Source organism: Microtus pennsylvanicus, chromosome 4 (assembly GCF_037038515.1).
Source record: "Microtus pennsylvanicus isolate mMicPen1 chromosome 4, mMicPen1.hap1, whole genome shotgun sequence".
Lineage (NCBI taxonomy): Eukaryota > Metazoa > Chordata > Mammalia > Rodentia > Cricetidae > Microtus > Microtus pennsylvanicus.
The window spans coordinates 20,047,361-20,062,479 of NC_134582.1; the positions used below are offsets into that span (position 1 = coordinate 20,047,361).

Below are 15,119 nucleotides of genomic sequence, written 5' to 3' on the forward strand. Positions count from 1 at the left end.
TCACCAGGGGAAAGACCCGCCCTCTGTAGAGGGAGGGGCTGAGGGAAAGGGCTGGGTCTGAAGAGGAGGAGGAGTCCCTGACCAGCAACGCTGGTCTTTTGCTCTAAAGCTCCAGTTGCCCCAGGCCAGGCCAAACTTCCAGCTGCTACAGCACTCCGATTGACTGCTGACCCAGCGCTTGCCCATCTCCAGAGCCCAAGCCGGGTGCCGCCGAGCTTGGCTTTGGTCCAGTTTTGCACGTTCTAGAAGTGCGCACTTGGAAAACACAGGCATCGAGCTTCAGTCTGCAAAGTGCACGCCCGCCTCCCCATGCACCTGCCCAGCTGCTCGCCAGCCATGGCCGACGGGAGCTTCTCGCTCGCTGGCCACCTGCTCCGCAGCCCGGGCGGGAGCACCTCGCGCTTGCACAGCATCGAGGCCATCCTGGGCTTTACCAAGGACGACGGGATCCTAGACCCCTTTCCTGCAGAGAGGGATTCCAGGGGCGCAAAGGAACGAGATCCCAGGCTGGGCGTTCGGCCTGCCTGCCCCAAGGCACCAGCGGGAGGCACTGAGTCTTCCCCACCGCCAGCCCCCGGGCTGGTCCCGGAGTACGAAGGTGAGTGCACGGCCCCGCTGTGAATCCCCTGAGGTGCTCTGCAAGATGAGTTTCTCTTTGACCTTAGGTCAGCGGGTCTGCCCGATCTGAGATTAGAGAAATCTTAGGGACCCCACATAGTTTCCATCGAGGACAACTCCGGCCCTAGGGCCGTGGGGAGGCGACTGCGCCTTTTGGACAAGTTGTCACTGACCCCCTGGGGCCTTGTTGCCCTAGCTTCTCGCCCCTGCTACCCTAAGGAGCAAGGAGAGACACGGCCGAGCCCAGGACTGCCCGTTGGGCCAGCAGCAGGCGACTCGAAGCTACCAGAGGAGGAACCTCCTAAGAAGAAGCACCGACGTAACCGCACAACGTTCACCACCTACCAACTGCACGAACTGGAGCGCGCCTTTGAGAAATCCCACTATCCGGACGTGTACAGTCGCGAAGAGCTGGCCGGCAAGGTTAACCTACCCGAGGTTCGGGTCCAGGTAAGTTCTAGGACTGATGGACCGGAACCTGGGAGGGTCAAGGCTAAACTGCAATTACTTAGTGTGTTCCTTCCGTGGTTAGGCAGCCCCCCGAGCCCAAGGAGTATCTAAGAACGTCGACATTTATCCCATGTACCACCTTTTGAGCCGTCTGGTTCTGTAAGATGTCCCCTTTGGGGGAGGGGGCTCCCGGCTTTAAACTAAAAGGACTTGGCAGTCGCTTGGGAGATGAAGAGCTTGACAGCTCATTAGAAGCAGTCGAAAAGGAATTGCGGGTGTGCGGAAGGCAAAGGGAATGGAAGCATGAAAGCACCGGCCAGGGGGTCACTAGACTGAGGGCCCCCAACTGCCCCCACCTCGTCACCAACTGCGCACGTTTGTTCAAAACGAAAACTCCCTTCCCTTTTAAGCCGCCAGTTAAAACTTTAGACAGATTTAAGAAACTGACTTTTCCTTCATTTTACACTGCCTTTTCCTTTTCGAGAGTTTTTGCTTTAATTAAAGATGAACTTTTTTTAATCCCCATCATTAAAATATTTGGACGCTTTAAATATTTGCTAGTCATCTGTGAAAAATCTGGGAGGGCTTCCAAATTGAGAGAGTTTACAAGGGACCTGAAAGGGAGACAGTGAGAACAGATTCAATGTGTCTAGAGTGGAACCAAGATGGGCTTTTTGTCGGTAGGATTTCCCAGCAACGGGGATTCTATGGACTTCCGTGGTTAGGCAGCCTGGGGCCCAGGAGTGTCTAAGGCAAAGAGCTCACTAACTGTGATTTTAGGATTAACTACCAAAGACAGTTCAATTTCTCCTAGTTCTGCACTGCAAGTCTATAGTTTTCATTAAAAGTTGAACATTTCAGCACTTGCTGTCCAGGGAAGGGAAAGAGAGAGAGAGAGAGAGAGAGAGAGAGAGAGAGAGAGAGAGAGAGAGAGAGAGAGAGAGAGATTGAAGACAGAGTGGAAACACTTCATCCCAGTGTCCCACAGACTGCAGCTCTTGTCTGGGGCTCCCTCTGCTCCAAGTTTACCTATACCCCTCTTGTTCAGTGGTTTTACCTTCTCCACCAATGTATGGGATTCTGGAGAGCAGGGTCTGTAGCTTTCCTGGGACCAGCATGTAACTTCTCCCCATATAAGTAGATCATCAGAGGGTGTGACAGGACTAAGGAGGGTCTCCTCCAGGATGAAGGGCGGCAGGAGAGCAGTAGGTAGCCAACTATCCCAAGCTTTAGGCACACAACCTTAGATCCAGTACTGCAACTAATTTTGTAGGGATGGCGCAGAGTTCAAGAGTTATGGAAGAACCACCTCCCCCTCCCCCAGAATATCTCTCTCCCTCTCTCTCTCTCTCTTCTATATTTCCTGGTGGCTGGTGCCTTATGTGGAGAAACTTACATTTAGTTCTCTTTTTCTCCCTAATTCCATGGTCACACATGCTTGTTCCTCCTCCACTCCGGGCTGGGTTTTCATCTTCTCTTCTCTCCTGATGATACCACTTCCCCCATTGGTCCAGAGCACTACGTTCTCTTCATAAACTCAGCCCTAAGCACACCTTGTCCAAAGTTCTTTACTAACCTTCTCTAAAAGAAGCCGATTCTGTTTCGTCGGTGAGTGGAATGTGGTGTTAAAACACTACCGTGGCATCCTTCCTCGTGAGGGTATCAAATCAAATCAGTAGTGGAGGACCCAGTGCAAGGAACCATAGCGTCCTTGGCAGGGACTTTTCCGTATGTGAAAAAAAAGAAAGCAGCATCCCTTTTACACAACAATGGACCCACATATGAAGAGAAATGGCAAAATGCCGTACTATGAACGTAGATATAATACACTTGAACAATTGTGATCTTGGGGAGTAATTTATAGAAGCCTCCGAAATACTAAACAGGCACCAATTAAATAAAGCCGAGAGTGCAGGGATTGAAATACAAAGAAACCTAGGGGAAACAGTTGCATTTTTAACATGGGAGTTGCCAGTGCCTGTGTTTGTAACAGAGAAAGGGGGCAGATAAAACAGAGAGGCTGAAGCAGCAAGCAAGAGCTACCGCATACAGAGCAGAAGCAAGATCCCAAACTGAAGCATCAGGAGCCAAAGAGTCCCAGAAACTGGTTTTAAAGTCCTAAGGTCTGGTCGCCTAGTTAAATTCACTGTTCTCTAACAGATACCAAAAACAACAACAACCTTGAGAGATACAGAAGATAGGGGGTGCTTGGAGGAATGGGGTGAGGTCGGAGAGGATAGCGGCAAAAAGAAAGGCATATGTAAAAGAAAGCCTTGGTGTACAAGCCGGGAGAGATCAAGGAAGTAAAGAAAGGAACTTGTGCGCCCTTCGAGCAGAGGTCTACTCCAGTGCCAGGATTATTTGGGGGGATAGGGGTAGGATCAGGCTGGCAGGCCTGCCCAGGGTGGGGGCTTCACTCTGCTGCCCTTCGCCCGAGCCTGAAAGGCTCTGCACTTCTGCTGGCAGGTTTGGTTCCAGAACCGACGAGCTAAGTGGAGGCGGCAGGAGAAACTGGAAGTGTCGTCCATGAAGCTGCAGGACTCACCCCTCCTCTCCTTCAGCCGCTCTCCGCCTTCCTCTGCTCTGGCCCCGTTGGGGACCGGCCCGGGCAGCGGTAGCGGGCCACCCGGGAGCGCCTTGCCCCTGGAGCCGTGGCTCGGGCCGCCGCTGCCGGGTGGAGGTGCTACAGCGCTGCAGAGCCTGCCTGGCTTCGGGCCACCGGCGCAGGGTCTCCCCGCCAGCTACACGCCACCGCCGCCCTTCCTGAACTCCGCGCCCCTGGGCCCGGGTCTGCAGCAGCTCGGGCCACCACCCGCCTACACGTGCGCGCCGGGATTCGGGGACAAGTTCTCGCTGGAAGAGGCTTATCCGCGCAACAGCAGCATAGCCGCTCTGCGCCTGAAGGCCAAGGAGCATATCCAGGCCATCGGGAAGCCCTGGCAAGCCCTCTAGAGGCGCTGCAGAGCGTGTTGCGAGCCCTCTGCTCCCTGCCTTGTGGCCACGCTCTTTGCTAGTCCTGGGGCAAGCCCCGGCCAGCCCTGGGACGGACACTCGCGCCTACCTTCTAACGCTCCAAGAAAGACCAATGGAACCCCAACCGGGAGGCCGGAGGGACGAGTGATGAGCTGCAGGTCCCGCTGGCCACGCCGCTGCTCCTAGCTACTCCCATAAGCATCAGTGCCCACCTGCGGGAGGGACCAAGGATCTTGACTTTGAAGGTTCCCGCTGGAAAGAAAGGGGAGTCAGAAGAATAGAGTTGAAGAAACTGTTTGTAAACTTAGTTGAAAGTATTTTGGAGAAAAAATTAAAAATTTGTTTGTTGCCCGGCTAAGCGTGCTCACCGATTACAGCCTGAGGGTTTAGGTAGGAATCTAGGGGTCAAGGCTGTCTTGGATCTGGTGGGCCTGGGCGGTAGGAGTGCAACACAGGGAGTGTATGCAAATTCTGAGAACACTGCTCCAAGAACGAATCCCCCTCCCAGGCTGTGTGAGGTCAGCAGCCTAAAGTTTAACTGCTGCTCCTGTGTTCCCACTTATTTGCTAATAATAGCCAGCGGCCCTTGCTACTTCCACCCAGTGGGAAGCAGGTCCACCACCTTCTAAGGTGGAATCAGAGCACCCCCACCCTACTCCCTTTTTAGGGAGCTAATACTATCACTGCTAGTCACTGGCCTGGTGCAAGCCCTCACCCAAAGTGATATTAGTTCAAAGATCGGAGCAAAGACTTTTTCTCCTGACCATGGACCCTCTCTTCTCCCCAGTTAGCTCTGCATCCCCCAAGTCGGAGATCTGCTAAGAGCACAGGGTGCAGGGTAGCAGGAGTCAGGGAGCTCCCCATGGGTCTGGGCTGGTAGGCCCTCCTTGACCGGAATATTTTCAATATTTGGTTTGGTGGAGCTGACTGTGGAGCAGGGAAGGCATGCTGCTATCGCAGCCAACTGCCGCTGCTCCCGAGTCTATGTCCAGCAGCTAACAGAGTCTAGGAATCCCTTCTGGACAGCCACTACATCACCCCTGTGGCTGAGAACCTTAGCACCGAGCAGCTGCTGCCCCTGGGTCCTTAACATATTGTGCAGCTCTACAGTTTCTTTTCCTCCCTGAAATGGACCCTACCTCACCGCAGACTTGCAAGGCAACTGGGTTCTGCTGTGATTAAGATTCTGCCTTACCGAGAGCAAGGCAGAAGGCTGCACCTGTGGCAATGGCCTCTCTGTCTTAGCTCTGCTCCCGGAATGCTCTTGATTACAGAAACCTGCTCCACGTTAACTACCTGGAGGCTGGCACAGGTGTAACCCGGGATCCAGTCCTGGCCCTGCAGGATATGAGAGCTGTGACACACACAGCCAGGACCCAACCCCCAACCTCCAGAGTGTGCTGGCAAGAAACTGAGTTACCTTTTCAAGACGTAGGGAGTGACACCTGCACTTTTTGCTTACTAGGATGTCTCTGGGGGAAATGGAACCTGACACGTGATCATCTCTAAGCCAGAAAAAAAATAAACTTATAGAATGGATTGAGTGTCGGGTTCTGTCAGCTTAACCCATCTTCTATTCCATCCTTTAATAGGCAGGCTTTAAATTTTATTGTTTTGTGGGGGTGCGTGTGTGTGTGTGTGTGTGTGTGTGTGTGAGCTCAGGAACACTGATGCTACAGTGTGTGTGTGAGCTCAGGCACACTCATGCTACAATGTGTGTGGAGGACAAAGGAAACCCTTATGAATCCAGGCACAGAACTCAGATCATCAGATCTTCCCGCTGGCACCTCTACCCACTGGCACTTCTCACAGGCCTAATTTTAATAGGAACAGCTTATCCCCAGGACATTCAGCTTCACTTGTCCAAGCTGAGTGCACTTGCTTAACCCTCTCCCTGCTTACCCCACTCCCGGAACTGGGACCTTGCCCCGCAAACACCAGCATCTTCACTTTCCTGAGCCGTCTCCATGAGCACCTGCTGTCCCAGTCTGTTGTTTCCACAGCCTTCCAGCCCAGACTCAGTGAAACAGGGAGGACTTTCTCTGTAGGGTCTCTTGACAGTGCACTGTGACCGTGGAGGGCCTGGCCCGTCTGCTGACTCCAGCTCCAACACTGACAGACATTGTGTGACTTGCTAAACGACGAATTTACCTGGGGTTACTTACAGGACTGGACCAACATTCACAAAGCTGTGCCCTTTTTAAAAAATGCAGGGGTTGGCGAGATGGCTTAGAGGTTAGCAGAACTGACTGCTCTTCCGGAGGACCTGGGTCCAGCTCCCAGCACCTACATGGCAGCTCACGACCATTGTAATTACAGTTCCAGGGGGATTCCATGTTCTCTTCTGGCACCAGGTATGCCTGGGGCACAGACACACACAGAGGCCGAGACACTCACACAAAATAATTCTATTTCCTAAGACAGAGTTTCTCTGTTTAATCCCTGTTGTCCTGAAAGTTATTATATAGACCCACATATTCTCTCTCTCTCTCTCTCTCTCTCTCTCTCTCTCTCTCTCTCTCTCTCTCCCAACAACTTGCTAACTGCCAGTGAATGTTCCCCTTCATGTGGTCTCTCCCACTCAGCAACTCTTAGTTCTATAAATCCTTGGAAAGGGACCAGCCTGGTGAGCCCCTGTCCCTCCAGGGCAGAGAGTCACTTTGTGCAGGTGTCCTGCAGGTGATCACAGCTGCTTCAAGAGGGCATCTGACATACCTAGACGACAGCTCGCACACAGCACAGTGTAAACTGGGACAATGTCTTTGTGTCTCCCCGTTTATGAAATGGGGCCAACTGAGTCTTCCTGACAGGGTGATTGTGATGTGTGAGGAGAGGCAAATATCTTAGAAGAATGCTTGTGCACAAGAGGTCGTCTGTGTGTGTGCATATGTGTGTGTGCATGTTTGTGTGTGTGTGCATGTGTGTGCATGCGTATATGTGTGCATGTGTATATGTGTGCATGTATGTGTGTGCATGTGTGTGTGTGCATGTGTGTGTGTGTGTGTGTGTTGTGAGGATTAAACCTGCAAACAAGAGTTCTGCTATTGAGCAGTGTCTGAAGCCCAGCTACTGGTATGGTTTCTCTCAGAAATATGGGTGTGGTCGACTCTGTTAGTCCCAGAAGATGAATTAGGAGGACACCATTCTAGCAGGCTGGGAAGGGGGGAACTGTACAAAAACAAACATGAGGAGAAGAATGGAAACAAACAACTGGGGGCCCTGGGCTCTCCTTGTTTCAGTTCCTAAGGAGAGCTCTTTGGCCATATTAGAAACTGAGATACTGAAGGGTGGACGCCGAGAGTGCTCTGTGGTCCCCCTAGGAGATTTAGAGGTCCCCATCTCTCTTTGGTCCTTGGCTCTAACAGTGGAAGATTCACTGGCCACCACCCATGCAGGTGTGTGGAGGGAGGGATCCGGTGCACAGCAGGGTCTTGAGACAGGGCAGCTTGCCACAAAAATGACCAGAACCCCAGTGACCTCGGACAGCTGGACCAGTGCTCAAGTTCAAGGTTTACAGAACTCGGCAGGTTCAAAGAGGCTCTGGCCAGGGCGGAGTGCAGGCTTCCTAAATCAGACTAAGGGCTCTGGTTTGGGATGCAGGAAGGTTTCGATGACCCAGAATAAAAGGTTTCCCCCGTCGTCCTCCATCACTGCCAAAAAAAAAAAAAAAAAAAAAAAGATGTCACCTAGTGAAGGTTTGGTTCAAGCGAAGCAGTTAGTATAAAAATGAAAGCAAGAACCAGTTGGGAATAGTTTTACAGACTTCAAGGGGGAGAAGCTGTTCTGAATACTGAGATAAAACCCAGATGGAGGGAGGCTTTAACTGGGGCTGGTCCTTGGGAGAGCCCCCCCCCCCCCCCGAAGATGAACTCCAGGTCTGCCCTGGCCAGAAGTTGCAGGGCAGCAGATCTGCAGTTTCTTTTCTACTTTTGAGAATGTGTTTGGCCGTTGTGCAGAGCCCAAGAGAGTAGAGAAGGGAGCATCAGAATAGACAGCAAAGAAGAGGGTGGAGTCGAGATGGCCACACCCTTTCCCATCTATCCCCTTACAGTGTAGGAGGTACAGTTTCTACATACAGGGATTTGGTTTATCACCATATCAAGGCTCTAGGCCTATGATGGTGGTGCCCTCTGCCCAATTTCTCTCCCAGGGGAAGTCTCTTCCAGTCAAAGGTCTTCAGATCCCAGGGTCCAGAGAGCAGTGGCAGAGCAGGGTCCCCCTTGCTTGGAGCCCTGCAATTCTGACCTGTGTCTCCAGCCCGTACCCTCCTCAGTTTCTGGCTCTTGGTATTGAATCTTGTTCAGGTAGATCTGAACCTGGGACCGGGAGGGGCCACATTTGGGGTAAGTGGGATGAACTGGAGGGACAGGGCAACAGCTAGAGGTTGGCAACCAAACTGGGAGCATCTTCTATTTCCTTTAAGTATATATTTAATAGCTGCAGAAATGGAAAACATCATACTGTACGTAAGTCCCGCCCTCCATCCCAGTTTATGTAGGATCTGGCTAGGGAGGGAGGCAATCCCAGTCTCCCTTCCTAGATCTGACATTGCAGTACAGAAACTGCCAGAGCCCAGCACACCCCTCATTGTGCGAGGTGTACAAGGACAACCTCTGGACTGCAGACCCTGGAGCTCTGGACCCCTGCCTTTGGTGGTGATGAACCCATCTTCCCTACCTCAGAGCCTTACCTCTCTTCTAGCCCCACCCCCACCCACTTCTCTGTCTCTGTTCTGAGCACTCTCCAGCCACAGCAGATTCCTAGGCTATGCATGGAACCCCCACCTCCCCAGAGGTATGTAGAGAAAGAGTTCCATGGGGATGCTATTAATTAACAGCTTACAGTGACTGTGTGCTTAGCTACTGTTCTAACCGGCCTGGGAAAGGCGGAGCCATGGTATGCTTTCCAGCTAACGTTGTCCCTTTCACTGGGGACCGGTTCTTAAAAATCTGGGCTCAGCTTGTTAACTGTACAATAATGGTTTAGAATTAATGGCTCATTAGTGGTTAATTCCTTAACCAAGCTTTAATTGCTCACTGTAAAGACTGTTTCCTAAAACTGGATTAAATCACGTAGATACTTGGCTATGGAAACTGCTAGCTTCTGCTACCTTGAGTTGGGCAGCTTTTTTTCTTTTTCTTTATTCTTCTTTCATACAATACATCCTACCCACAGCATTTCCTCCATGTCCTTCTCCCAGTCCCCTCCCCACAAGATCTACTGCTCCTCTGTTTTCCTTAAGAATAGAGCAGGCCTCCCAGTGAGTGATATCAACTGCACAAGGCATAACAAGATGCGATAAGACTAGGTTTAAACCCTCATATCAATGCTGGACAAGGCAACCCAGTAGGAGGAAAAGGGTCCTAGGACCAGGCAAAAGAGTCAGAGACAATCCCAACTCCCACTTTTAGGAGTCTCACAAATACACCAAGCTAAACAACTACAGCATGTATGCAGAGTGCCTATCACAGACCCATGCAAGCTCTGTGCTTGCCTCTTCAGTCTTGTGAGCCCCTATTAGCCCTGCATATTTGATTTTATGGTATAAGCAGAGAGTGATATTTCATTCCTGGCTGCCCAAACCTGAATAATCACACAGAAACTATATTAATTACAACACTGCTTGACCAATGGCTCAGGCTTTTTCTTAACTAACTCTTACATCTTAAATCAACCCATTTCTATTACTCTATGTATCATCACAAGGCTGTGGCCTGCCAGTAAGGTTCCAGTGTTCTAGTGTCTTTCTCCTTTGGCAGCTACATAGTGTCTCTTAGACTCTGCCTACTCTCTCTATATCTCTCTTCCAGCCTAGCTACATTCTGCCCTGCCATAGGCTAAAGCAGCTTTATTCATTCACCAATAAGAACAACACATATACAGAAGGACCTCCCATATCATCTCCCCTTTTCTAAATAATCTAAATAAAAAGTAAGCTTTTAACTTTAACACAGTAAAATTACATGTAATAAAACAGGTATTAAACAAGAATTACCCTTAAAATATTTCGTCTATTTGTATCTGGAAAGTTTTATATCTAATTTATCTTTTATCATAACTAAGGAAAACTCTTGTTTGTTCTGGCTGCCCAGACTTCCAAAATAACCATACAGAAACATTACTAATTAAATCACTGCTTGGCCCATTAGCTCTAGCTTCTTATTGGATAACTCTTACATCTTAATTTAACTCATCTCCATTAATCTGTGCATCATCATGAGGTCGTGACCAACCAGCAAAGTTTCAGCATGTCTGTCTCCAGTGGAGGCTCCATGGCTTCTCTCTGACTCTGCCTCCTTTCTCTAGTTTAGTTTCCCCCGCCCACCTCTATTCCCTGCACAGGCCCAAGACAGTTCTTTATTAACCAGTGGTATTCACAGCATACACAGGAGAATCCCACATTATATAACTATAACTATCTGTCTCCAACTCTTAAAAGACCCCAGAAGGATATAATATTACCTAACTAAACAGGAAGTGCATTGTAAGTAAATTCCAAAGTTCTAGAAATAACAGAGACATCTCATTTCCTGAACTGTCACCCAAAGTTCTTCTGTAACATTGGGGTATTCATCTTCAGCCTACAGACCCATAGTATCTGTCAGACTGTTCCATGAAGCAGGAAATTTGAAAGACTGTTTTACCTATATTGGCAGTTTGCCAGTCACTTTTTTCTGTGTCCTGCAGAATGTCTGGTAGACTCTTTCATGAAGCAGGAACCCTGAAGGACTGTCTTACCTCTTTCGGCAAGTTCAGTAGTTTTTTCTTTCTGTGGGTCCTACATGTCCAGTTCATACAGCATAACACCAAGCAATCAATCTAGCCAAGAGCAGTGTCTTGCCCAAATGGCTATCATACTCCATAAGGAGCCTTTTTGATGCCCATCATCTTCTTGAAGTAATTGGTGCTGCCAGAAGCAGATGTCTCACTGTTGAGAAAAGTCTAAGTTCTTTAAACCTTTTAAATGCCTTATTCTGTAGTTCTTTGACGTATTGAAGATTACCTAACTGAAATATATCTCTGTACATTTACGACTCAGAAAGGAAGCAGTCTTACTTGGACCTTTTGGAGGTTTCTGTCTTGAGTTGTTATCGGTTGTCTTGAGCAGATAGGAGCATAAAGGGAAGCTAGGAATGAAGAGCACTGAAGATTACATGATCCCTTCCAAGCTTGTCTCCAAGACCTCAAGGCCTTGCCTGGTCTTGGTCCCATAAAGATCCCATCACCTCCCAGTTGTGCCACTGAGGAACAAGTCCTTAGCACACGGGTCTTCAGGGTGTGAGAGTTAATCTTCATTCTAAACTTGAGTGGGTTTAGAATCGCCTGGAAATGAACTTTTGGGTGTTTTCAGAAAGGTTTAACTGAAGGGGAAGAATATAGTTCACACCTGTGTCTTTTGACCCTGGACTGAATTAAAAGGGGGAAAGCGGCTGACACCAACCTCCACCTCTCTGCTTCCTGACTGCCAGCACAGTGTGCCCAGCTGCCCTTGCTCCTGCTACCACTGCAAGGGACTGCATTCCCTGACTGCAAGGCAGAATAGCCTTCCTTCCTAGACTCCCTATGTCAGGTACTTTGTCACAGCCAAGGGAAAAGTAGCCAATACAGGGGCACTTTTTGGGGTTCAACCAGGAGCCATACAGGACTTTGCTTGACACTGAACACAGTCCTAAGTGTAGCGAAAACTTCACAATGCCAAGAAGACAAGGGGTGAATCCTTATGACTGTGGATTAGGTAAAGTCTTAAATATTACACCAAGTGAATGAACAACAAAGGAAAACTGTGAGGGCACCTTCACCAAAACATCACACTGTAATTAAATGATGTCATTTACAAGGTGAAAGAGCAGTCCTCAGAATGGAAGAAAATCCTTGAAAATCATATCCGACAAGGGATTTGTGTCAACAGTATATAAATATCACTTGCAACTCAGTAGTAGACAATCCAATATTTTAGTGGGAAACAGATCTGCATAGGCATTTCTCCAAAAAGATCCACAGATGACCAATAAGATCATGACAAAAGTTTGTCATAGTGATCTGGAAAACACACAGAAACTCCCAGGGAGAGGAATTTCACAGACATCAGGATGGTCAGAATCAAAAGGTGGGGTGTCAAGACTGGAGCAGTTGGAAACACACACAGTGGTGGGAGAGATGGACCAGGGTCAAAGTAAAAACCACAGCTCTCTTCTTCTCCTCCTTCTCCTCCTCCTCCTCCTCCTCCTCCTCCTCCTCCTCCTCCTCCTCCTCCTCCTCCTTCTCCTCCTCCTCCTCCTCCTCCTTCTCCTCCTCCTCCTCCTCTTCCTCTTCCTCCTCCTCCTATTTCTCCTCCTTCTGTTTTTTTGAGACAAGGTTTCTCTATGTATCTATCCTGGCACTAGTTCTTATAGACCAGGCTGGCCTCAAATTCACAGAGATCTGCCTACCTCTGCCTCCTGAGTGCTGGGATTAAAGGCGTGTACTACCACCACCCAGCTACAACTCTCTTCTTAAAGGGCATAGGAGATAGTTTATTCTGAAGCCATTACGAATGATCATGGTCTGGCGAGTACAGATTTAGGTTGCCCATGTTCCAATGTAGAATCACTTTCACAGGATATATACAGAACAAAGAAAGTTATAAATCAAGGCATATTCTTAATGGGTGCATCACAGAGGCAAATACATTGAGATGGGGGGAGCTTTTCTATAGGCCCACGATGTTGCCATCTGATGGCATCCTTAGCTCTTGGACTAGCAGAAACCAGTGTTCTGTTAAACCAATAGCAGATAATATAAACTAATATTCTTTATCACAGAACATTAGCTCTAAGCTAATAGCTCCTGGGATTTTAAATTTATTTTCATGAGGTGTTAGTTCAGTTACAGCGTGGGGTAGAAAAGGGTTGTCCCAGAAGGCTACAACCAGTTCAAGATAAAGTAACTCACCTCTGAATCTACACAATCCCCATCTCCACAGCACTGAAATTTCCCTCCATCTACCCTTCTCTGCAGACACAGAAGCTCCTTCCATGAGGTTTTTGGTCACAGCCAGAAACAGCTTATTTTCTGGAATTTTGGTTCACACACACCAGTCACTTTGGCTAACATCCTGGCAGTTCATCAAACGAGTAGATGTGGAGTTACCCTATGACGTGTTTAGACTAGTCTGAGATGGTCAGGAAAAATAAAGGCTGTACACATTCACAATGACATCTGTCTGTGTCTGTAACATTTTTTTGTGATAGTCCAAAGAGAATCCAAATGCTCATCAGTGGATGGCTTTGTGAACAAAATGTGGTATGTCCACATAGTGGACAATTACTCTGCCACAAAAAGAGCAAAGTTCTGTGCTTTACTGCGAGTAGATCATGAAAACATTATGCTAATTACTAAAGAGCCAGTCACAGAAGACCATTATGATGCAAGTGACTGCCTTAGTCGGAGTTCTGGTGCTGTGAAGAGACGCCATGGCCACAGCATCTGGATAGACAGGCAGCAGAAGGAGAGCATGACGAGGGGCCGGGCTTGAGCGTTTGAAAGCCCAGAGCCCAACCCCAGTGACACACTTCCTTCCAAAAGGCCACACCTACTCCAACAAGGCCATACCTCCTAATGCATTCAAAGTGGAGTCTATGGGAGACATTCTTTTTTAAAATAGCATCCTTTTATTTATTTTTCAATATTATTGATTTTTATTGAGCTCTACATTTTTTTCTGCTCCCCTCCCTGCCTTTCCCCTCCCCTTCAACCCTCTCCCAAGGTCACCATGCTCCCAATTTACTCAGGAGAGCTTGTCTTTTTCTACTTCCCATGTAGATTTGATCTATGTATATCTTTCTTAGGGTTCTCATTGTTGTCTAGGTTCTCTGGGATTGTGATTTGTAGGCGGGGGTTGGTTTTTTTTTTTGCTTTTTGTTTAAAACCCACTTATGAGTGAGTACATGTGATAATTAATTGTCTTTCTGGGTCTGGGTTACCTTACTCAATATGATGTTTTCTAGCTCTATCCATTTGCCTGCAAAATTCAAGATGCCATTATCTTTTCTGCTGTGTAGTACTCCATTGTGTAAATGTACCACATTTTCCTTATCCATTCTTCAGTCAAGGGGCATTTAGGCCTTGTATCCCTGGGGAGCCATTCTTATTCAAACAACCACAGTAATTCTTGAAATGAATTCCAGAATAGAAACATCTGTAAAGGAAGAAAGTAGGTACATGGTGGCGAACGCAGGATCATGGAGCTACACACAGGGTGAAGTAGAAAACGAGTTACTTCCTGAAGTAGTGAAAATGTCCCCAGATAGACTGTGGCGATAAGGGCCTGTGTCTGTGGATATCTTTAGAGCATCGGATGGAGGGTTTACCAGGTGACACACATGCTCTGTGAAAGCTGTATCAATAAAGCTTTAAAAGTGGCCTCTGAGCCAGGCGGTGGTGGTGCACGCCTTTAATCCCAGCACTTGGGGGCAGAGGCAGGCGGATCTCTGGGAGTTCAAGGCCAGCCTGGTCTACAAGAGCTAGTTCCGGGAGGGGCACCAAAGCTACAGAGAAACCCTGTCTCGAAAAACCAAAAAAGAAAAAGAAAAAAAAAGTGGCTTCTGGCTCTTGCTCCCTCCACACTGGAAAACTGCTCTGAGATGCATTTCCTGATGCTCTCCATTGCCGTCTGGGCCTGTGAGAGTCAAGAAAGAAGTTGGTTGCAGTTGATGGTCCAAGAGTCCTCTTCTGCCCTTCAAGTTGTCGTCATTTCTCTGCCTACCAGGTTCCCCTGTGTGGCTAATCCACCACAGTTCCTCTGCCTTCTTAGCCACAGACACTCTGCTCTAAACAGCCCGACCTTCATTGCCCTCCCCGCAAGGCCAGATGTGGACAGTGCCTTTGTAGCCAATACCGAGATCAGTCTTTATAAGACTCCAGCTCCACGGGAAAGAAAAGAACCAGTTTATCTGGCTAAAGGCCCTTTTTAGCAGTGACAGCTGTGGGTGGGGTGGAGGTCCTGTGGGGTCCCAGGGCCCCAGTGAGGCCCTACTCCTTCCTCACTAGTGCAGAGCCAGCCTTCGAGAAAAAAAAGCTTCCAAAAAGCCTTGGCCCTT

The 15,119-nt window shown here is 48.7% G+C and overlaps 1 protein-coding gene across 1 annotated transcript; it reads left to right on the plus strand.

The window, feature by feature from the left end:
* Positions 1 to 309: 309 nt before the first annotated feature.
* Positions 310 to 4,120, plus strand: Rax (retina and anterior neural fold homeobox). The gene is made up of 3 exons (XM_075970821.1): positions 310 to 598; positions 815 to 1,068; positions 3,535 to 4,120. The coding sequence occupies exons 1-3, from the start codon at positions 310 to 312 to the stop codon at positions 4,018 to 4,020; spliced, it is 1,029 nt and encodes a 342-aa protein (XP_075826936.1). The 3' UTR covers positions 4,021 to 4,120.
* The last annotated feature ends 10,999 nt before the right edge of the window (positions 4,121 to 15,119 follow it).

Excerpts from the sequence above, each read along its gene's own strand:
- Rax (XM_075970821.1), top strand. The coding sequence starts at position 310 with ATGCACCTGCCCAGCTGCTCGCCAGCCATGGCCGACGGGAGCTTCTCG. Across the intron at positions 599-814 it reads GCTGGTCCCGGAGTACGAAG|CTTCTCGCCCCTGCTACCCT; the intron begins GTGAGTGCACGG and ends TTGTTGCCCTAG. Across the intron at positions 1,069-3,534 it reads TACCCGAGGTTCGGGTCCAG|GTTTGGTTCCAGAACCGACG; the intron begins GTAAGTTCTAGG and ends TTCTGCTGGCAG.